Raw genomic sequence first — 23,122 nt, forward strand, 5'->3', positions numbered from 1 at the left:
GGTGTGGATATAATATTAAAGTTTTTGATGAAAATGTACCAATATTGATGGTCTTTATTAGGTGCATGTGAAGTATTCTACATTTTAGTGTTTTTCTGAGGTGCTTTTTAAAGTTACTGCCATTTTATTAACTATCCTGTGTTTGAAATTTAAATAGGCAGCTCTTTTCTGTGTGTGGTTTTTGAGACTGTGTTTCAATATGTAGCTCTTTTTAGCCTGTGACATGTAGACCATGCTGACCATGAGATCACAGAATGGTGGTGTTTAGTTGACTTCTAGGTTGATAACCATTATTCTGAAATAGTAACACTTTCCATGTGATATTCTGAAATTTATTGTAAATTTATTTTTTAATTTAGGAATTTCGTGAGGATATGCCTTCTATTCTTGCTGATGTATTCTGCATATTAGGTAGGTTTTAAGCCTTTATTTTACATGTAACATGTACTTGTGGTAAATTCATGTTAAATGTTTTCTTTTAAGGGTTTACAAATGTGAAAATGTTTCTGCAAATCTTTAGTCATTTTTAACTTTATACAGAGTATAGTTTTGTAAATCAAATATTACAATTAATAGCTTTTCAATATTTTTTATGTTTGACAATGTGTAATTTATATAAATTTGAGCTAAATGAGCTAATTTAAAGTAAAATCAGATTTTCTGACATTTGTCTGAGTTTCTGCAATTTCAGAATTGCAGAAATGTCATAATGTCATGCAATGAGATTTCTTTGAATCTCAAACTTAAGACACTGTGAAGATACTTTTTGTTGTACCCTTTTGATTCTTAATTTTAAAATGAATAAGATTAATCAAAGTTATTAAAAGTGCTTTTGTTTTGCGAGTAAGTAATCTGTTTTGTATTTGTCCAGAATAAGAGTTCATTTTTTTTCTTAAAAATAGATATTTTTTTTTGATTTATGATTAAAAGTAGTGTCCCTCCAAGGAAAACATGGATTTATAAATAATGTGTTTTACAAATTTATTCATCTAATTTTAACTATTGGTTAAAATAGCTGAGCATGACTTCCCCATCAGTTTTGTGTTTTCTGTAGCTTTGCATTGTAGATAGCATTGCTAGACATATATTACCTTTAAAACATGACTTCTGAGGAGTTGTCACATTGGAAAGAGTTATTTTAGATCATTACCTTCTGTCTGTCTGTCTGTCTGCCCCCCGTCTGTCTGTCTGTCTCCCTCTTTCTCTCTCCCTCCGTGTGTGTGTGTGTGTGTGTGTGTGTGTATGTGCGTGTGTGTGTTTTCTCTGTGTAGCTCTGGCTGTCCTGGAACTCATTCTGTAGACTAGGCTACCTCGAACTCATAGAGACCCATCTGCCTTTGCCTCCCAAGTACTGGGATTAAAGGTGTGCACCACCACCACCTAGCTAACACATTATTCTTTATTCTTAGGATTAGGTGAGTTAGTTATATGGCTTACTGATTTATCTAGAGTTTGGTCTTAGCTAATGTGAATGCCTGTGTATGAGTTTAGAGAATCTTTCAGATTTCAGAACAGTGGCAATGTTGGAAACAGTTCAGAATACGTGAGAGTGATAAATGGGAAAAACAGACCACCAATGAGTTGACCATGTTTCCTAGACTTTCTACTTCTGGCATAATTATGCTTAATAATACTATTTTTCATTCTGAACTCTCCTGGTTTTAATGATAAAGTACATCTTCATGGTATATATTTGATTTATTTATACAAAATGAAAAAAAGGAACTTACTATTTGAAATTGATACGAACAAATAAATTTAGCATTGAACAAGTTCCAATGTAAAAACAGTTGCTTTTTCCCCATAAATTTTATACACAGGAAACTAATCTATAGGAGACATTTTGTGAAAGATGTTCCTCAATAGTGTTGGGAATATATTTTGTCTTTAGTAATTATGTTATTAGCTTTTTCATTCTATTAGTTTTTCTTAAATTGACTTATTTTGTTAAAACATAGCTTTCCTTCATAGTTATTAAGACATAAGAATTATTTCCACAGGTTATTGCCTGTTAGCTGTTAACATGGATTCATGATAGTGATATTTGTTTACTTAAATTTCTTTCATACTATCCAACTCATTTTTACAGACAAATTTAGAGGAAACTATCCTTCTCCTGTCCCCTTACATGTGCTTAATCTTGGCAGGATAAAAGTGATGCAAGGGTGACTCTAGAACAAGAAGGGGAGTTGGGATTTTAAGAATGTGACCTAGCAAGCTGGAAAGATGGCTCAGTGGAGAGCACTTGTTGCTCTTGCAGAGAAAACAAATTCAGTTTCTAGCATCAATATGGCAGTTCACCATCCTTACCTCCAGTTGTAGAGGATCTTACTTTAAACTCTATAGGTACCAAACTCAAATGTGGTACATACACATAACACACAGACAAAACTCATATAATTAATAAGTTAATCTTAATGAAGGTTGTGCCTAATGATACTAATAATATTCATTATGATATAGGTGCTAGTTTTGAAATACCTTTCATCATGTTAAAATTTCATTTTAATCTTAGTCTTTATAACAATTTCTGTATGGAAGGTATGCAGATTGGGAAGATGAGGTTTAGCAGAGTGGTCATTTTTTCAAGGGAATGCAGCTAGTAAAGCTGCATTTAAGCTTGGGTCCCTTTGGATCCAGAGTCCATGATCTTTTTACTATATCGTGTTATCTTCTTAATGTGTTAAGTGTAATAAGACAAAATATTCCTTTACTTTCCAGGTTAAGAGAACTTTTAAAAAGACTAATCACATGAGGGTGAGGGAGCCTGAGAGCTGTAATAACTTGAGAGGCTGACTCTGAAGTAACAGATACACTGATGAGACCTTGGAGGTTGACCAGTTGGTTGGTGATACAGAAGGCAGGAGTTGGAGGATGTAGAGGGGTTTTAAGAAAATTATATGGATCACGAATTATAGGCTCAATGTCCTTTATTTATGGCTAGAAACCAAATATGAGTGAGTACATCCCATGTTCCTCTTTTTGGGTCTGGCTTACCTCACTCAGGATAGTGTTTTCTATTTCCATCCATTTGCTTGCAAAATTCAAGAAGTCATTGTTTTTTACTGCTGAGTAGTACTCTAATATGTATATATTCCATACTTTCTTCATTCTTCCATTGAAGGGAATCTAAGTTGTTCCAGGTTCTGGCTATCTATTACAAACAATGCTGCTATGAACATAGTTGAGCATATACTTTTGTTGTATGATAGGGCATCTCCTGGGTATATTCCCAAGAGTAGTATTGCTGGATCCTGGGGTAGGTTGATCCCAAATTTCCTGAGAAACCCCCACACTGCTTTCCATAGTGGTTGCACAAGTTTGCATTCCCACCAGCAATGGATGAGTGTACCCCTTACTCCACATCCTCTCCAGCAAAGGCTATCGTTGGTGTTTTTTATTTTAGCGATTCTGACAGGTGTAAGATGGTATCTTAAAGTTGTCTTGATTTGCATTTCCCTGATCGCTAAGGAAGTTGAATGATCCTAGAGAAGCTAAATAAGAAGGTGAACCCAAAGAAAAACATATAGGCATCCTCCTGAATATTAACCTTCATCAGGTGAAGAAAGGAGACAGAGACAGAGACCCACATTGGAGCACCGGACTGAAATCTCAAGGTCCAAATCAGGAGCAGAAGGAGAGAGAGCACGAGCAAGGAACTCAGGACCGCGAGGGGTGCACCCACACACTGAGACAATGGGGATGTTCTATCAGGAACTCACCAAGGCCAGCTGGCCTGGGTCTGAAAAAGCATGGGATAAAACTGGACTCGCTGAACATAGTGGACAATGAGGACTATGGAGAACTCAAAAACAATGGCAATGGGTTTTTGATCCTACTGCACGTACTGGCTTTGTGGGAGCCTAAGCAGTTTGGATGCTCACCTTACTAGACCTGTATGGAGGTGGGTGGTCCTTGGACTTCCCACAGGGCAGAGAACCCTGATTGCTCTTAGGGCTGACGAGGGAGGGGGACTTGATGGGGGAGGGGGAGGGAAATGGGAGGCGGTGGTGGGGAGGAGGCAGAAATCTTAAATAAATAAAGAAAGAAATAAATAAAGAAATAAAGAAAGAAATAAAGAAATAAAATTATATGGAGCCGGGCGGTGGTGGCGCACGCTTTTAATCCCAGCACTCGGGAGGCAGAGGCAGGCGGATCTCTGTGAATTCGAGGCCAGCCTGGTCTAGAAGAGCTAGTTCCAGGACAGGAACCAAAAACTACGGAGAAACCCTGTCTCGAAAAATTCAAAAAAAAAAAAAAAAAAAAAAAAGAACGAAAATTATATGGAAATTAAAAAGAATTTACCAAGTGCTAATTTAGGGTACAGGAGTAAGGTATGATAAATGACTTTATTTGAATGGTGGGTTTTTTTTTTGAGACAGGGTTTCTCCTTAGCTTTTTGAAGCCTTTTCTATAACCAGTTCTTGTAGACCAGGCTGGCCTTGAACTCACTGAGATCCGCCTGCCTCTGCCTCCTGAGTGCTGGAATTAAAGGTGTGTGCCACCACTGCTCAGCTTGAATGGTGTTTTGAGTTAGAGTAAAAATAATAAATTAAACTGAGACAGACTTAACAGATTTACTGAGGCCATATTCAGTATTACTACCATAGTCAAAAGCTGAGAGAGTAGTACCTTAATCAGGTCAGGTAGCTAAGAGGACTTTTTAACACTGCGTGCCTAATCTTAAGGACCTTAGCAGTATATCTTAACAACTTTAGAGCTCTGTGACAACTGGGAACCCCTAGAAAAACATTAATGTGATACACATCAATTAAGTTTTGTAGAAAACACCATTAAAAGTTGAGATTAGCTAGGCTTGAGGACACACACTTCTAGTCCCAGCACTCTGGAGGCAGAGGTAGGTGATCTCTGTGAGCTTGAGGTCAGCCAGGTCTACATAGTGAATTCCAGAATTGCCAGAGGTGCATAGTCAATCCCTCTCAGAAAAAAGTGGAGATTATATTATAAGTTAAATTGCATGAATCACACCTTGAATTTTCCTTGTATTATTTTTTTTTCTTTGTGGTTTGGGGATAGAACCCAGGACCTCACAGATGGCTAGGCAAGTGCTCCTACCACTAAGCCACACTCATACCCCTAAAATTTCCTTAATGTCCTTGTGCTAACTTTGTGCTAGAGTGGCCAGGATATGGGCAAATGGCAATTGTCCTAGAAGGAAGAGTGAAAGACCGGGAAAATGATGATGAGTGTTATACTTGATGATAAATCTGTTGATTTTTGGTGTTGACAGTAGAAAACAAACTGAAGCAAAACTCTGATAAGGTGTCTGTTATTTTAGAAGACCCACTTAGAGGCTAATAGTAATTTCACTAAGGCTGATGCCCTTTATTGTACTTTCTAAATTGCCAGTTGACTCTGAAAATGTTTGCGTGTAATTCTAAGCACTTGGGCGGCAGAAACAAGAGAATCAGAAATTTAAGGTCATCTAGTGAGTTTGGGCTCAACCTCAGCTACAAGAGTACCTGTCTCAGAAAGTTAAAATAATTTAATGAGTTAAAGCAACAGTTCTGAAGCCAGCCTTTGTGTAATCCTGCTAGTCCTATTTTAAATTTTTGATGATTGACATTTTGCATTAATTGTTTTATTTCTTCCACTCCTCAGATCTAAACTTGAATTTTCTGAACAATTTATTAAAACTGAAGGACATCTTTCTAAGTATTTCATAGGGAGAAGTGCATTTTTATTTAGTGGTTAGAATTGTTCCAAATAGGATTTTCAATATTCCTTTTTAATACTGACTTTCCATAGACTTGACATTAGACTTCTCAACTTTATTAGTTATGGACTTTTAAGGTTAGGAAATATTTTTGTCCTAGCACTGGGGAAACTGTGAAAAGAGAATTTTGCTGAGACTTGAAAGTTAGCCTGAAGTTAATAGCACATTGAAGGCAAGTCTGCTACATAATGAGACCTTTTCGTAAAAAGGAAAACAAAAACCCAAACCAGTACTGAGAAGATGACTTAGTGGATAAAGCACTTGCTTACAAGCATGAGGATCCCCAGTACCCACAAAAAAGAATAAGGCCAGGTATAGTGGTACATGCCTCTATTCCCAGCTTATAGAAATAGAGGCAGGTGTTAGTTAAGTCTTTCTTTAAAACAGGGGAAGGGGTTAGTATGGTGGCTTACATGTAATCTCAATTCATGGGACGCTGAGACAGGGGATCTCTTGGGCAAGCTGGCTAGTTAGATTAGCCAAGTTGACAAACTCTGGGTTCAGTGAGAACCCTGTCTCAATAAAATGTAGAGCAATTGAGGAAGAGACACCTGACACCATTCTCTGGCCTCCGTACACACCAATGTTAATCAGTATGTACACTGCATATATACTCAATCAAAAAGGGGCTTGGGACCAAACCAATCAAACAACAACAAAATAGGCTTTGCCTTTCCCTTTTTTTTTCTTTTTTGAACTGTTGTTATAACATATCTTACTATTTAGTTCAAGCTGGTCTTGAACTCACGATCCTTCTGCTTCAGCCTTCTGAAGGCTGAGATCACTGTTGTGTACCACCAAACACAGCTAAATTAGAAGATTTTTTTTGTTGTTACCCAGTTCGACTTGGCCATTAAGAAATGAGTCTCTGTTGTAGCATCTTTGACACGTGGTCATTTAAATTTTTTTTCCTTTTTAGAGTATTTTTATTTCTGAAATTTTGTTTTCAGTGTTCCTATGATACAAATTTGCTATTTTATGGATATATATTATAGGTGACAGGGTCATTCATTAATATTAAGAGAGTGTTTGTATATGTATGAAAGACATATTACTGCAGTTTATAATTTTCCAGATTCAGAAAGAGGTATTTTATTTTTAATTATTTATTTTTTAAGACAACTTATTTTTGTATAACCTGGGATTCCTGGAGCTCACAGTGTAGGCCAGGCTGGCCTTGAACTTGTGTTCCCCATGTTTCTGGTTCTGGGTGCTGAAATTACAGGTGTGTACCACCAGGCCTGGCCCAGAAAGAGGCATTTTTAAAATAACTTTTAAAGAAGATGAATCTTTTAGTAGTAGAGAGTATAGAAAAATGAAACTTGTATCTCTTTTCTTCTGTCATTATAGATATTGAGACAAATTGTTTAGAAGAAAAAAGCAAGAGAGACTATTTTACACAATTGGTATTAGCATGTTTGGTAAGTTTTTAAATACACTTTCTCCTACATTTTATATTGAATAAATATAATATTGTTAATGATGTTAAATGGAGGAAGATATTGACATTCAGTTGACCTCATTATAAGGTGCGATTTAGATCTTGAAATGGATGTTTTGTGGAAGTAGGTATGTAATTTTTGTGAAATAATCATTTCTAAATTACTTAATCTATACATATAAAAACCCTCAGTGATATTTCTGACCTAGTGAGTTTCTAATATAGAAAAAGGTAAGCAAGTAATTCTTAAACTAAGTTTTTAAAAACTCAGACAGGGACAAAAAGATGGAGGTAATTAAATAAATGCAAGTTGGGCTGTGGATGTGGCTTAGTGTATAGAGTGCTTGCCTAACATGCATGAAACCCTTGGTTCTATCCCTAGTATCTTATAAACTGGGCATGGTGACACATGCTTGTAATCTCAGCACTTAGGAGATGGAGGCAGGAGGAACAGAAGTTCAAGATCATCCTCAGCTACATATAGTGAGTTCAAAGACAGTCTGGGAGACATAAGGCACTGTCTTTAAACAGATAACAACAACAACACCCTCCCCAAATAGAATTCATAATTGTCTGGTGAGCTACTTCATGTTCATAAAATTAGAACCAAGGAAAAATACCATTACTGGGTCGTAGAAAGAATGTTCTTGTCTTTGTTATATTATAGTTTGGCTTGATGTAGAATATATACAATGCTGAAGTATACTATATTAGGTGAAAATTGAGTTAAGATAGGCTCAATGTAACGAAAATTTAATCTGTAGTTCTTACTCCATAGGTTGTGTATAGCAAACATATACTCAAAGTAATTTCTGAAAGAGCTATATATTTTATATTTCTGTATTTGGAGAGTTATTTTGTTGAATTGAAATTCTAGGCTTTATAAAGAGATAATGTGATTTTGTATTTTTACATTGGAAAGAGTTTTTATTTTATTGTAAGATTGTGGGTACATAGTTGGAATGCTAAAGAATAAATGGTCTTTAATATTTTTAATACAGTATTTAGTTTCAGACACAGTTCTGAAGGAACGTTTGGATCCAGAAACTTTGGAATCATTAGGGCTCATCAAACAGTCACAGCAGTTCAATCAAAAGTCAGTTAAAATCAAGACAAAACTCTTGTAAGTATATTTGATTTAATGTTACACATCAAGTAGCTGTCAGTTTATTTCTCATTTTGAATAGTAGCAGTTTCTTAAGGCCCTTCGAAGCTATTGTTTTTTGTTTATGGTTAGTATTTTTTTCCTTCTAAAACACTTAAATTATTGAGTTTTCAGTGAGCTATCCCTGTGTTAACTTTGTCCATATTTGAGTCTTAGATAACATTAAATTCTTTTTTAATGACTTTTATTTTAAGTTAATTGGTGTTTTTCCTGAATGTATGACTGTATATTGGATCCTGTGTGTGTGGGTGTGTGTGTCTGTGTGCACATGTGCTTGCGCATATGCGTATTCTCAGGTGCTCTCAGAGACCAGAGGTAGTGGAAATCCCCCCCAGAGCTGGAGTTGTAGGGAAGTTGTGAGCTGCCTGTTTTAGGTGCTGAGAATTGAACTCGAGTCCTCTAAAAGAGCAGCAAGTGCTTTTAAATGGCTAAGCTACTTCTCTAGACCCATACTTTTTGTTATTAGCATTAAATATTTAACAACCATGTATATATTTAGAGCATATTCATAATTAGTGGTGGAAATATTGGTATATTGATGTGTTCCCTTATTAACTAATATTGCTTTGGTGTTGAAAAATGCAAAAAGTTAAACTGTGACAGCCATTCTCATGATTGTTTTAAGTTAGTGATATCCAGTGATATCATTGTGCAAACTTGATAATTGAAATTAATTTTATCTTTTTGATGATATTTCTGTTTTCAGTTATAAGCAGCAAAAATTCAATTTATTAAGAGAAGAGAATGAAGGTTATGCCAAACTGATTGCTGAATTGGGGCAAGATTTATCTGGAAATATTACTAGTGATTTAATATTAGAAAATATCAAATCTTTAATAGGTAAGCCATACATGTAACTATATATATTATTAAGATATGCTTTATTTTTAATGAAAAGTATCCATAAAAATAAAATGAATCAGCCTCTCAGCTATATAGTGAGTTTGAGGCAAACCCAGACAACAGGAGATCTTTTCTCAAGAAACAAAAGAATCCCCAAACCTGGAATATTTATAATTTATTTTTAGTATTTTATTGGTATTTATAAAATTTATCGTGATCTTTATGAAAAATGTTTTTGTCATTGTTACCTCTATGTATATTAGTTCCCAAGTTCTTTTGTAACACCTCTGTCTGTTAATTTTAACTATTTCTCAGACATTTTCATATAGGGTAGAAAATAAACAAGAAAACTTAAATATTTGGAGAACTCTTGAAACCTTGTGATATATAGTTCTTTTGAACTTGGTTTTACAAATTTCAATTTATGAGGGACTTTGAAACACATTTTATCTTTCTTTCTGAAAGTAGCAGAATGTTGCAAGAATACAGAAGATTAATGTTCTCCCTGGTTTTAAAATAGCATTTCTGTCACATTACTTTTGTATTGGACATTTGAAGAGAGAAGCTGACATTTATAGCAAAAGGAATGTTTAGGGTAATCTTGGTTTTCTGAGTGACAATAATTCCTGTTAGGTGGTCTTCTTATCTAGTGAATATTTTGAAGTTGTGCAAAAATCATGTTTTGTGGTCCCCAGGAGGAATATAATTTCCTGCCTCATTGGTTAGAACTTAGTTGCTACTTACTCTCAGCTTTTTTTAAAAATCTGTTTTTTGAAGTTTATGTCTGACTAAGAAAATAAGTTGACTGAGTACTTAATTTCTTCCTCTACTGCTTTCTGTAAGCATTCAAATAAATCTGTATTTATTTCAGTCTTCTTTTTTCTTTGGCTTGGCTGTTGGTGACTAAGTGTACATGCTAAGGCTTCATTCAGTTTAATTTTACCTTTTTCTTTGAAGTCAGCTTCTGGTAGATGATCTAGTTTCTTTTCTACTTCTGTCCCTATGGTGAATGAACATTAGATGAGTGAGCCTCTAGTCCTGAAGGACTCTTACTGTCTTCTGTGGCCTTGACTATGTCAGTGACCTGCTTTTAAAACTCCTTTAGTAAAAGGTTTCTTTTCTTTCTACAGTAGGCTGTATTTTTCATGCAGATTCCCACCCCCCTTTTATCTAGCTTGCGAAGCTCATTAGTACCGCCATATTGTACTTTTTTCTTTCTTGTACTGTATTATGTCCTTACTTAATATAGTCTTCCCTTCCTCTTAAGATCTCATGTTATGGAAACCCTTTCAGTGTTTGCTTTCACTTTATCTTTTATGTGCATGTCTATTTTTCCTAATTTTTTTTTATTCTTCTGGGTTTTTATCTTTTTTATGTCTTTGTTATTTTGGGAACAGCATTTCAAAAATGGATTTTCTTGAAGGTATGCTTTCATGTAACTAAAAAATGTTCGCTCCTTTCTTCAACTTTGCTCTCATAGAAAAGAGGTTATTATCTCTGTATATTAATGTGGCATCCCCTCTACTTCAGGCACATGATCCACATGGATAGTCCTTAAGTGTAAACAACTTCGTTTCTTGGTCTGTATTTATTCTAATCCATCTGGCATCCTGTAAAGCGTGGTAGAGCAGATGCACTCAGATACCATCTTTTCCAGACTTGCCTGGCCACCACCATTTAGCACTCCTTATTTTCTCAGGTTAGGTTTCTTCTTAGCACTTACCACTATACCAAGAATAGTTGACCCTGTGTTTCCACAAGGTTGCAAATATTCAGGGCAGAAACTGTTACAAGTATTTACATTGTATGAGTTATTATAACCAATCTTTATGTGATTTAAAGTAAGAGCATGTATGTCAATTACATGCATATCTTGTTCCATTTTATATGAGTGACTGTAGCATCTGTTAATTTTGGCATCCTTAAGGCAGTCTTGGAACAAACTTAGACACTGAGTTTATGACTCTATCATCAGTTGAATGTACGTTTCATGAGGAATATGTTTTTGGTTTGGTTTGTTTAGTACCCAACTCTTAGGACGTGGTAGGTGCTAAATGAATAGAAAGTTAATTAATATCCTCCCCATTTTTTTTTGTGGTGGTTTTAGTGATTTTTAGTCTCTCTTCTTTGACATGGAAACATTTAGAAAGCTTAACTCCCTGACTCTGTTTCTTTATGGCTTGATTACCTTTTGTTCCCTCTAGTTGTTTGAGAAAGGAACTTTTCATTGATGGAGAAATTGAGGTTAAGGGTTTAATTTCATTGAATATTCTTTCAATGTTCAAATTAATTGTATCCAATGTCAGTGTCAATGTAACTCTATTAAGGTCTTGTCTCTGACCAGATCATTTCACCTGCACAACATTCTGTTTTGTTTTTTTTTTTTAATGACATCTTTGGATATGTTTCTCCATGTTCATTTACACTGGCTTCTCTTAATAATCTAGTTAGGTAATACTTCATGTAAAACTATCTTATATCTGATCTTCATTAGCCATTGTGAGAAACCAGTACCATGTTTGGAATGTATGTATGTTGAGTACAATTGTATTCAGAATACTTTGTCTGATCCAGAGAGATTGATTCTCATTTATCACCTTTTAAGATTCTGGCAGATGAAAGTGCATGTAATTGTTTAGCCTGTGCTGTTTACTGTATAAGCAAGCACAGAAGCAGAACTGCTAGTATTGTATGGTGGTGATTGCTATTACTGTTACTATTACTTTTTACTCACAGTAAATCTGAGCAACTTATTAAAGAGGGATGAAAAGTTATTACTATGCTACTAATGCAGAGATACTCTCAAGGGACTTTTACACAAAGGGGGCAAATACAATCTATGTTTTATAAATAAGAGGAAAAATAGAGGCGAGCTCCTTTTTTTAAACTAAACTATTACTATATAACTATAAGAATAGTTGCAAGATTTTCTTTCTTTTCATCTAAGTGAGTGTTCAGCAATTTTTGTTTTCTTCATTTTCTTTTCTGTTTTGTTTTTTACATAGGGTCTTGCATATAACTCAGACTAGTCTAGATCTCTTGATTCTCTTGCTTCAACCTCCTGACTTTCAGGAGTAGTAGGTGTACTCCATCCTGTCCAGTTTAGCGAACTTTTTCTGTAAAGGCTAAGAGTAAATACTTTTTGGATTTTTTTGGCCATATATGCATTTTTTGGCCATGTAGTTTCTGTTGAAACTACTTAACTCTGCCATTGTATTGTGAAAACAGCCATAGACAACAATAAATAAATGAGAGTCTATTTAAAATTCTATTTATAACAATCAACAGTCAAGTGGATTTGACTGGTTTGTTGATTCTTGGACTGTATAAAAATATTGGCAAAAAGAACTCACAAGCATGTTTATCTGAACTTACCATAGGAGAATGGCAGTGATTCTTCTTTATTTTAGATTTAGTTGTCTAGGATCTTTTTGGCTTAGGCCTAAACCTTATAATCACTAACCAAAGTTAGAACTGAGGATCTTCATTTACAAATTTTTAACGTTTTTTAAATTAGCATATAAAGTGATGAGTTTCATTAGGATAGTCTCTCTCTTCTTTCTCTGTCTCTTTTGTCTTCTCTGTTCTTATTCATTACCCTTTCCCACTGCCTATTATCCCTTCAGAGACCTCTTACTGATCCTCAGTAGTCCTTTTTGGCTTTATGACATATGAATTCCATTACCCCCTCTCAAGATCTCTTCCTTTCTTATTATTTCCCCTTTCTACTTTCATCCTACAGAGAAGTGGGGAGAAGAGAGGTGCAAGCATTTAAATCTAGATTCCTCATATAAAAGAGACCATGTTTACTTTGTCTTTCTGAATCTGACTGACTTTGTTTAATATGGTGATAATTGTTTCCATTCATTTTCTTGCAAATGTCATCTTTTATTTTTTCTTTATGGCTGGTAAAAATCTCTTGTGTATGCCTACTACACTCTTTAAAATATATTCATCTGTAGATGGTTTCATTTCTTACCTACTGTGACTGGTACAGTTATAAACATGGATGTGCATGTATGTTTGTAGTATATTGAATTTAGTGTCTTTTGCTTATCTACCTAGGTGTGGTATTGCTGTACCATATGGTAGTTCTACTTTTAGTTCCTTTTTTTAAAAAACAATTTTTATTTATTTATTTATTATATGTACAGTGTTCTACAGATAAGAAGAGGGCACCCGATCTCATTATGGAAGGTTGTGAACTACCATGTGGTTACTGGGAACTGAACTCAGGACCTTTGGAAGAGCAGCCAGTGCTCTTAACCACTGGGCTATCTCTTTAGCCCCTTAATTTTAGTTCTTTTGAGGAACTTCCATACTGTCTTCCGTAGTGGCAGAATCAGTTTACATTCCCATCAACAATAAGCATTTCCCATATCCACACCAGTGTTTTGTTGTTAATCGTTTTTTTTTTGGTGAGAGCCATTCTGACAGAGTGAAATGGTCTTTCAAAGCAGTTTTCATTGTGTTTTCTCGATGACTAACAAGGGTGAATACTTTTTCAAGTATTTACCATTTATATTCTTTTGAGAACTGTTCATTAGCCTGTTTGCTGATGGGGTGCTTTTTTGTGGGGAGTGGGGCATGAGTCTTTTTTAACTGTTGTAGTTCTAATTAATATATCCTACTTATTAATTTCTCATCTGATAAGTAGTTGGCAAAGTGTTTTCTCCCATTCTATAGACTGTCTTTTCACTATGTGTTCATTTAATTTTCTGTGCAGGATCTTTTAAATGTCATCTAATTCCACTTGTCAATTCTAGGGATTATTTTCTGAGTCATTAGAGTCATTTTCAGAAAGTCTTTTCTTTTCCTCCTCTTGTTTTTGAATTTAGTGTGTTTATTTTACATCCTGACTGCAGCCTCCTCTCCATCCTCTCCCACCCGCTTCCTTTCACCCCCACATCCACTCCTCCTCTGTTTCTGTTCAGAGAGGGGCAAGCCTCCCATGGGTAAAGCATGGCATATAAAGTTGCCATAAGACCAAGCACCTTCTCCCTCAGGATAGGCAAGTCAATCTAGCATGAGGAATAGCTTCCCAAGAACAAGCCAATGCACCAGGATCAGCCCCTGCTACCATTGTGAGGAGTTCCAAAAATAGATCAAGCTAAACAATTGTTAAATCTATGTAGAAGACCTAGATCAGTCCCATGCAGGCTCTCTAGGTGTTGGTTTAGACTCTGTGACTTCCCATGAGCCAGGCTAGCTGGTTTGTGGATTTTCCTGTGATGTCCCTGACCCCTCTGGGTGCTAAAATCCCTCCTTCCTCTCCTCAACAGTACTCCCCAAGGTTGGTCCAGTGTTTGGCTATGGGTCTCTGAATCTGTCTCCACCAGTTACTGAATAAAAGCTCTCCAATGACAATGGGGGGTAGTCACCATTCAGATCACCACCCAGGAGATCTCTATTTCCACTCCCCAGGGAGATCCAATTGTCTTTCTTTGGGCCCTCCTTGTTATCTAGGGTCTCTGGGGCTGTAGCTTTTGTAGTATTGTTATCTTTTACATTGTAGTTAATATCCATATATGAGTGAGTATATACCATGTTTGTCTTTCTGGGTTTGGGTTACCTCACTCAGGATGATTTTTTTCTAGTTCTACCCACTTGCTTTCAAATTTCCTGTCATTGTTTTTAATAGCTGAGTAATACTCCATTGTGTAAATCACCACATTTTCTTTATTCTTCAGCTGAGGGGCATCTAGGTGGTTTCCAGGTTCTGGCTATTATAAATAAAGCTGCTATGAATATAGTTGAGCAAGTGTCCTTCTGTTATGATTGAGCATCCTTTGGATATATGCCCTAGAATGGTGTCGCTGGGTCTGGAGGTATATTGATTCTCAGTCTTCTGAGGAACTGCCATACTGGTTTTTTTTTTTTTTCATAGTGGCTGTACAAGTTTGCATTCCCGCCAGCAATGGATGCTCCACATCCTCCAGCATAAGCTGCCATTTGCGTTTTTGATTTTAGCCATTCTGACGGGTATAAGATAGAATGTTAGAGTCATTTTGATATGTTTTTTTCCCTAGTGGCTAAGAATGATGAACATTTTTTCAAGCATTTCGCTGCCATTGAGATTTGTTTGTTGAGAGTTCTCTGTTTAGGTGTGTACCCCATTTTTAAATTGAATTATTTGGGTTTTTTTTTTGATGTCTAGTTTTTTGAGTTCTTTATATATTTTGGAGATCATCTCTAGTTACTGGCTTGGCTGCTACTGCCAAATGTAGTTTTTAAACTAAGTCTCTATTGTTCTATTTACTAATAAAGACTCACAAGTCAAATGTGTTGAAAACCTGCCAGCTCAGAGAGACCAAAAAGCAACCAGCTGACTTTCCTTTTTGGCCAGAGCTGCTGCAAGAGAGCCCCAGCAAGAGAGCATCTCTCTAGCCCTCCCGAACTAAAAAGACCTAGACACTTCCAAGTCCCTCTCCATTCCTTCTTGTGTATTTCTCTATCCTTCCTCGCTTCTCTATACTCAACATGGCTTATTACTGTCAACTCACTGCAGGCTTCATCCCCTGATCTAAGGTTGATTTTTATTAACTCGATGCTATCAGATATCCTGCAACAATCAGTCCTCTGTTGGATGTGGGGTTGGTGAAGATCTTTTCCCATTCTGTAGGCTGCTATTCTGTTTTCTTTGATGGTGGCCTTTGCCTTACAGAAGCTTCTCAGTTTTAGGAGGTCCCATTTATTAATTGTTGATCTCTATATGTACTACTGGTGTTCTGTTTAGGAAGTGGTCTCCTGTTCAAGACTATTCTCTACTTTCTCTTGTATTAGATTTCGTGTAACTGGACTTATGTTGACCTCTTTGATCTTCTTTTTGACTTGAGTTTTGTGCATGGTGGTAGATATGAATATATTTGCATTCTTCTACATGCTGATATCTAGTTATGCCGGCACCATTTGTTGAAGATGCTTTCTTTTCTCCGGTTTATAGTTTTGGCTTCTTTGTCAAAAATCAAGTGTCCATAGGTGTGTGGATTTATGTTTGGGTCTTCAATTCCATTGATCAGTGTGTCTGTTTTTATTTCAATACCACCCTGGTTTTATTACTGTACCTCTGTAGTAGAGCTTGAGATCAGGGATGGTGATAACCTCTAGAAGTTCTTTTGTTGTACAGTATTGTTCTAACTGTCCTGTGTTAAGTTGAGTTATTGTTCCAGAAAGTTCTTTTCTGTGCCTAAATCCTGAGGTATTTTCCTCTAGTGTGTGAAAGTTTCAGATCTTAAATTAAGGTATTTGATCCATTGGAATTAGTTTTGTTAAGGAGGAAGATGCGGGTCTACATTGTTTTACATGTTGATATCCTGTCTCCCTGGCACTATTAGTTAAAAAGTCTCCTCTTCAATATGTTTTTGACTACCTTGTCAAAAGTTACATGGCTATGGTTTATTTCTATATTACCTAGTTCATTTGTATGTATACAGTAATTGTTAGTGTGGTTGTGTAGTATAATCTGAGGTCAAGTATTATATTATCTCCAGCATTACTTTTTAAGCCAAGGATTGCTTTGATAGTTGGGATCTTTTGTACTTCTATAATGAAGTTTTAATTTTTGTTTTGAGACAGTCTTCTTAGCCTCCCTTCATTGACTTGGAATTAACTCTGTAGACCAGGCTGGCCTCAAACTCAGAAAGATCAGCCTACTTCTGCCTTCTGAGAACTGGGATTAAAGATGTGCACCACCAGGGCTGGCCATATGTGATATGATTAATGAGTTCTTGAATTTGGTTTGTAAATATCTTTTTAGAGGAATTTTTGCTCCTGTGGTTTTTTTTTTTGTTTGTTTGTTTGTTTGTTTTTTTGTTTGTTTGTTTTGTTTTTTCGAGACAGGGTTTCTCTGTAGCTTTGGTGCCTATCCCGGAACTAGCTCTTGTAGACCAGGCTGGCCTCGAACTCCCAGAGATCCGCCTGCCTCTGCCTCCCAAGTGCTGGGATTAAAGGTGCTCCTGTGTTTTTTAGGGAAACTGATGTCTTTTTCTTTTGTGTGTGTGTGTGTGTGTGTGTGTGTGTGTGTGTGTGTTCTGATCTGGTATTCCTATCAAGATAATGTGAACTTTGTAGGATGAGTTTGGTATCTTTTCTTCCCTTTCTGTTTTATGGAACAGTTTCAGGAGTATTAGAATGTTCATAAATGATTGATAAAATTTGGGAATCTATCCAGTTGTTTTTTTTTTCTGGAGAGGAGCTTTTTGTTTCAATCTTATTATTACTGATCTATTTAAATAATTTATATCTTATTGATTTAATTTTGATGGATCTTATGTGCTTAGGAATTTTTCTAGTTCTTTCATATTTTCCAGTTTTCTAAAATAAAAGTTCTCAGAGTATTCCCTAATGGTCACTTGTATTTTATTGGCCTATGTTGTAAGATCCCCTTTTATTTCTATTTTACTGATGTGGGTTATTTCTGTCTTTGATTTGTTTGGCCAGGATGTTAGTTCTCATTTCAAAGAATCATTTTTTGTTTTGTTGCTTCTGTGTTCATTTACTCTCTGATTAATTTCTTCCTTGATCTTTATTATTTATTGTTTTTTTTTTTTGCTACCTATTGTTTTTGGGTTTGCCTTGTCCCCTCCCACCACTCCATGGCATTAGGGGTGTATCAAAATGGTATTTGTTTGAAAAATCTCACTGACTTTAAAAATGTAAAAATTTGTAGTTATAATCTTTTCTCTTAAAACTGCCAGAGGCTATCTTGTAACAGCTTTTGGTAAGTTGTATTTTCACTTTTCACTTTGAATTGTTTATTTTTCCTACTGTTTTCTTCCATGGCCCATTTTAGTCATCTAAGGATGTATTGTTCAGTTTTCAAGTATTTTTGATTTGTATAATTTCTTTTGCTGTCAGTTACTTGTTTTATTCCACGATGATTGGTTCTTTTGTATGCGTGAAGGAAAACTTGCATTGTATTTCTAATTGGCTCCATTGATCACTTGTAAGAACTGGGGGATAGGAATGAGGGGAAACTGTGTACTACATGCAAGATAAACAAACAAACGCTGCTGTTCCAGTACTCGGGAGGCAGAGGCAGGCGGATCCCGTGAGTTGGAGGCCAGCCTGGTCTACAAGAGCCAGTTCCAGGACAGGCTCTAAAACTACAGAGAAACCCTGTCTTGAAAAACCAAACAAACAAAAAAAAAAGATAAACAAAGCCAGGCAGTGGTGGCGCTCGCCTTTAATCCCAGCACTCAGGAGGCAGAGGCAGGCGGATCTCTGTGAGTTCGAGGCCAGCCTGGTCTAGAAGAGCTAGCTCCAGGACAGGAACCAAAAGCTACGGAGAAACCCTGTCTCGAAAATAAAAAAAAAAAAAAAAAAAAAAGATAAACACACATAAACAAAAGAACAACAACAAAAAAAAACCCTGCATCTGGATTTGTGAGGACAGGTGAACTTGTCCCAAAATAAGCCTTCTAGTCTCTTTTGAGCAGGGTCGCGTACCTTACCTTTTGAACATGGCCTCTGCTTTCCTTAACTTTACCAGGGATCCATGTGGCTGTAGCTGTATGTGTTTGTCTTGGCATCCTTTTCTTGACAGTTTTAGCTGTTCAATCAGTGTTGCTGAGTTTCCAAAACTCTTCTCCTTTTTTGGTTTAGAATAGTGTATTCTGTATATACTGTCTTATCTCTTTAAATGGGTTAGCCAGAAGCTGCTTTCAGTCTGGGATCTTATCACATTCATTGCATTTGTTGGCATCTAAGGTTGAAGATTTGGTATGGAAAAGTAGGATGGGAGTCTTTTTTCTTTCAGTCTCATTGGTTCTTTTAGTTGTGTGTAATATGACCACAGAAACATTAAAAAGAAAAATGTCAGGCCAAACAATTCTTTGAAAGATTTGTGAACATTCAATTATTTTGACTGCATGATTTTAAGAGTGCTTAGTATACTCTGAATATAAACTTTATTCATTCCAGATTCATATTGCCTCTGTGAAAATCCCTTTGAAAGGGAAACGAGTTGACTTTTTCTTTCACCTAAACCTTTATATAATGGTAGCAACAAACTATAATAAATAACAAAACATGATGATGATGATATTCTCTGTGTAGCTCTGGCCATCCTGATTAACCTGAAACTTTTTAGAAGGTATTCTTGAGAACAAAAATTACTGTCTTCTTTTGCATAGTAGAGTAGAAACTCCAAATACATGGTCAAGAAACTTTAATAAAGAAGTTGTGTGTAGCATTGAGGCGATACCTTTAATCCCAGAACTCAGAAGGTAGAGGAAGGCAGATCTCTGAGTTCAAGGCCAGCGTGGTCTACATAGTGAGCTCCAGAATGCTGGGAAGAAGGGAAGTGAGTGAGACACCATAGCTCTCCTCTCCGAGATGGACGCAGGTTAGAATCTTTCCAGTAAGCCACCACCTCGTGGTGCTACACACATTATTAGAAATGGGTTAAGCAAGATATGAGAGTTAGCCAGTAAGAGGCTAGAGCTAATGGGCCAAGCAGTGTTTAAAAGGGAGCCGGGTGACAGGAATGCAGTCCGCTGTTCCTTCTACAGTTAAGAAATTCACTTTGCTTCATTCTTACAACATTGTCAACTTCATCATATTTCTTGCTTTCATCTTGTTACATTTGCTATAATGTACTGAATATCTGTTCATCTTCGCATATACTCCAGTTACTTTCAGCACATTTTTTCAGTGATCGTTCTTCATAATGTGTGAACTTGTCTTAAGGATAGAAGAGGCAATCGCTTAATTGTGTATCACAAGCTTGTGGACACTTAGTAGATAGCTACGTAATATTTAAATGGAGAAGAGTACATGACTGTTTCAGATCTGGTATTTCTTTACTTTTTCCCACATATTCTCTTCTGGGATGGTTTTGTATTCCTCCAAAGGCATAACGATATTACTGCCTCCCCTGTCCCCCCCCCCCCATATATTTGTGGTGCTTAATATAACTGGTAGTTGGGGCTTATGATTTCTTTGAAGATCACATGTCTGTTGATGCTAAGGATAGACAAAAGCCTTTCTAAGATGCTTAAAAGCAAGAGTGCCTATGTTCTACCACAGCTGTCATTTGAAAAAGATCTTTGGATATTGAAGCTTGCTGATTATTTAGAATTTCACTGTGTAGGAAATAGCTTGTTATGTAAAACTCTAAAGTTTAATAAAAAATGTTTTAACCCTTCAGTGTGGCTACTTTAAACTACTAGAGTATTCAAAGAGACCCCAATCTGGTTGTTTCTGTTTTCATCTGTGAAATATGTAATCTTTAAAAATGTTCCTGAGAAGATTCTCTTCTTAAGGAGGGGACACCAACTTTGAAAATAAGCTATAAATATAGTTTGATCTTACTATATATTATCATAACTGATGATTTTACTAGAAATGACATGTAACTTGTATGTTTCTCATCTGTTTCAGGATGCTTTAATCTGGATCCCAATAGAGTTTTGGATGTAATTTTAGAAGTATTTGAATGCAGGCCAGAGCACGATGACTTCTTTATATCTTTATTAGAATCTTACATGAGCATGTGTGAACCGCAAACACTGTGTCATATTCTTGGGTTCAAATTCAAGTTTTATCAGGTAAAAATGTGTATATATGTATATCTATAGGTTAACTTTATAACTGTGTGTTTAGTTTTATATTTTATTTACACTATAGTATTTGCTAGTTGCAGCTCAAACATTTAGGTGAGGAGATAGAGAAATGGAAAGCTGATTATATGACTTACATATGATTATATTATATGATATATATTAACACTTTAAATGATCTGACGAGAAAGTCTGGAGAAAAGCAGAATTAAATTTTATGTTATGAGAGACAGGGTCTGGTAATACTTGATTGAAGGAGGAGTGATAGTTTGTTGTGTCGGCAGAGACTACGCGTTTGTTTCCTGGCTGCCCAGACCCAAATAATCACACAGAAACTATATTAATTATAACACTGTTTGGCCGATAGCTTAGGAGTATTCCTAGCTAGCTCTTACATCTTAACCTATTTTTATTAATTTGTGTATCACCATGAGGCTGTGGTCTACCAGTAAGGTTCTGGAGTCCTTCTCCTGTGTAGCTACATGGCATCTCTCTGACTCTGCTTTCTTTCCTCCTCTATCTCTGCTTGGATTTTTTGCTTTGCTATATTCTGCCTTACCCTATGCCAAAGCAGCTTCTTTATTAACCAGAGATAATAAAACATATTCACAACATACAGAGGGGAATTCCACATTAGTGGTGAGACTTCTGTGCAGAAATAAACTGTAATGCTAAAGATTGGTGGTGTGGGCATATCTAACAGATTGAAAGAATGGTCTGTAATCTTATGTGCCTGAATTGTAACATGGGCAAAAAAGTGGTAGAAAATCATCTCTGAATAGGTAGATGCATATTAGATTGTCATAGGCCTCTGGCTACATGTTATTTTAGAATTTGATTATGTATATGAAGGGTATTAGAATTTTTAGGGATTTTATGAAGTACTTGTGTATTTTGCATCTTTTTTTTTTATTTAACCAGTATAATAACTGTAAAGAATCCCTATTCTTTGGTTATTTCTCTTTTTGTCTGCCATATTATTGCTAATGCTATTTTCTAAAAGACTTAACGGATGTACCTACTATTGAAAAATTGTTTCTGGTGGTATGATACTATTATAAAATTAGCCACAACTTCTCATTTTCTGACCAAAAGCTTGAGAGTCCACCCCTCCCCCCAAGATAGGGTCCTCTGTGTAACAGCTTTGGCTGTCCTGGAACTCTGTAGACCGACCAGGTTGACCTCTAACTCACAGAGATTTGTCTGCCTCTGGGTCTTGAGTGCTATGATTAAAGGTATGCTACCTACTATTTCCTAGTCCTGAAATAAGTCCAAGTATTTTATTAGTTTTTAAAGGGCATCTTAATTATTTTATATTTGATCAAGAAACCAACTGCTGAAATATAAAAGTAGAGAAAATTTAATTTGGTACATGATTAATTAAAATATAGCCTACATGTTTGGAGTGTGTACCTTTCAGATCATTTCACAGTGAAGACTGATGACCTTTTGAAAACCATCAATCAAGTTAGTTAATTTTAGAGTTAAAGAATAGTTTTACATGAACATATTGTTAGTAATATAACCAGTGTGTAACTGAATTGTTTTACTATATTTGAACAAAATTTTTTATATTTTAAAATAATATTTAATATGCATTTTGGACAGTTTTTAAGATTAAGAAATATTTGATGTTAAAAACGACATGCTGTTGTCAGAAATATTTTTCATACTGCACTGTGTGACAGACAGTATTACCTTCTTGCTATTGCCAGAGCTATCTTGGTTATTGTGAGAACTTCATCTTAGGACTGCTGAAGGGAAGAAAAGAATTGTCAGAGATTTTAAACAATTTGTGGTCTGTGAGGGAAAGTAAGGAAAGCTATGAAAACCAAAGCCTTATTTAAGGGATGGAATCGTGGCTGTAAGCTCTTAGGAATGTGTAGTCACTAATTCTACACTCTTTCCTACCACTTCCTAAACTCCCTCTTTTCACAACCCACACTGATAAAAGCATTAAAAGGGGGACGGAAAGGAATGTGACAACTTTATAAGTAGAAATGCAGACAATGTTATACAGTTTAAAATCTCACATTCTGTTCAAGTCTCCGCTTTTATTCATATATTCTTCTGTGAATGCTTAGTCTCAACATTATTTAAATAACATTTTTTTCATTTATATACTGACCAAAGTTTTACCTCCTTCCTCTCCTTCTGGATCCTTCTCCCACAACTCCCATATACCCTCTTCCCCATCTACTCCTCCCTCTCCATTCAGAAAGGGGCAGGACTCCCATGGGCTTGAACAAAGTATGGCACATCATGTTGAGGCAGGACTGTAACATGAGGGCCTGCTCGTTGGGGTTTCTGTCCTACCAGTTCCCCCAGCTGTTTAGCCCCAAAAGAATCTCATGGAGATTCTGCATTAGTTATAA

General features: G+C 36.0%; 1 protein-coding gene across 1 annotated transcript in view; it reads left to right on the plus strand.

Moving 5' to 3' along the window:
• Positions 1-23,122, plus strand: part of Thoc2 (THO complex subunit 2) — a 71,120-nt gene that overhangs the window by 21,000 nt on the left and 26,998 nt on the right. The window contains exons 4-8 of the mRNA XM_057760735.1: positions 360-411; positions 7,088-7,158; positions 8,180-8,301; positions 9,050-9,183; positions 20,569-20,735. Coding sequence (XP_057616718.1) covers positions 360-411; positions 7,088-7,158; positions 8,180-8,301; positions 9,050-9,183; positions 20,569-20,735 — 546 coding nt within the window. The remainder of the gene's footprint in view (positions 1-359; positions 412-7,087; positions 7,159-8,179; positions 8,302-9,049; positions 9,184-20,568; positions 20,736-23,122) is intronic.

The sequence above is a fragment of the Chionomys nivalis genome, chromosome X (genome assembly GCF_950005125.1).
Source record: "Chionomys nivalis chromosome X, mChiNiv1.1, whole genome shotgun sequence".
In the NCBI taxonomy this organism is placed as follows: domain Eukaryota; kingdom Metazoa; phylum Chordata; class Mammalia; order Rodentia; family Cricetidae; genus Chionomys; species Chionomys nivalis.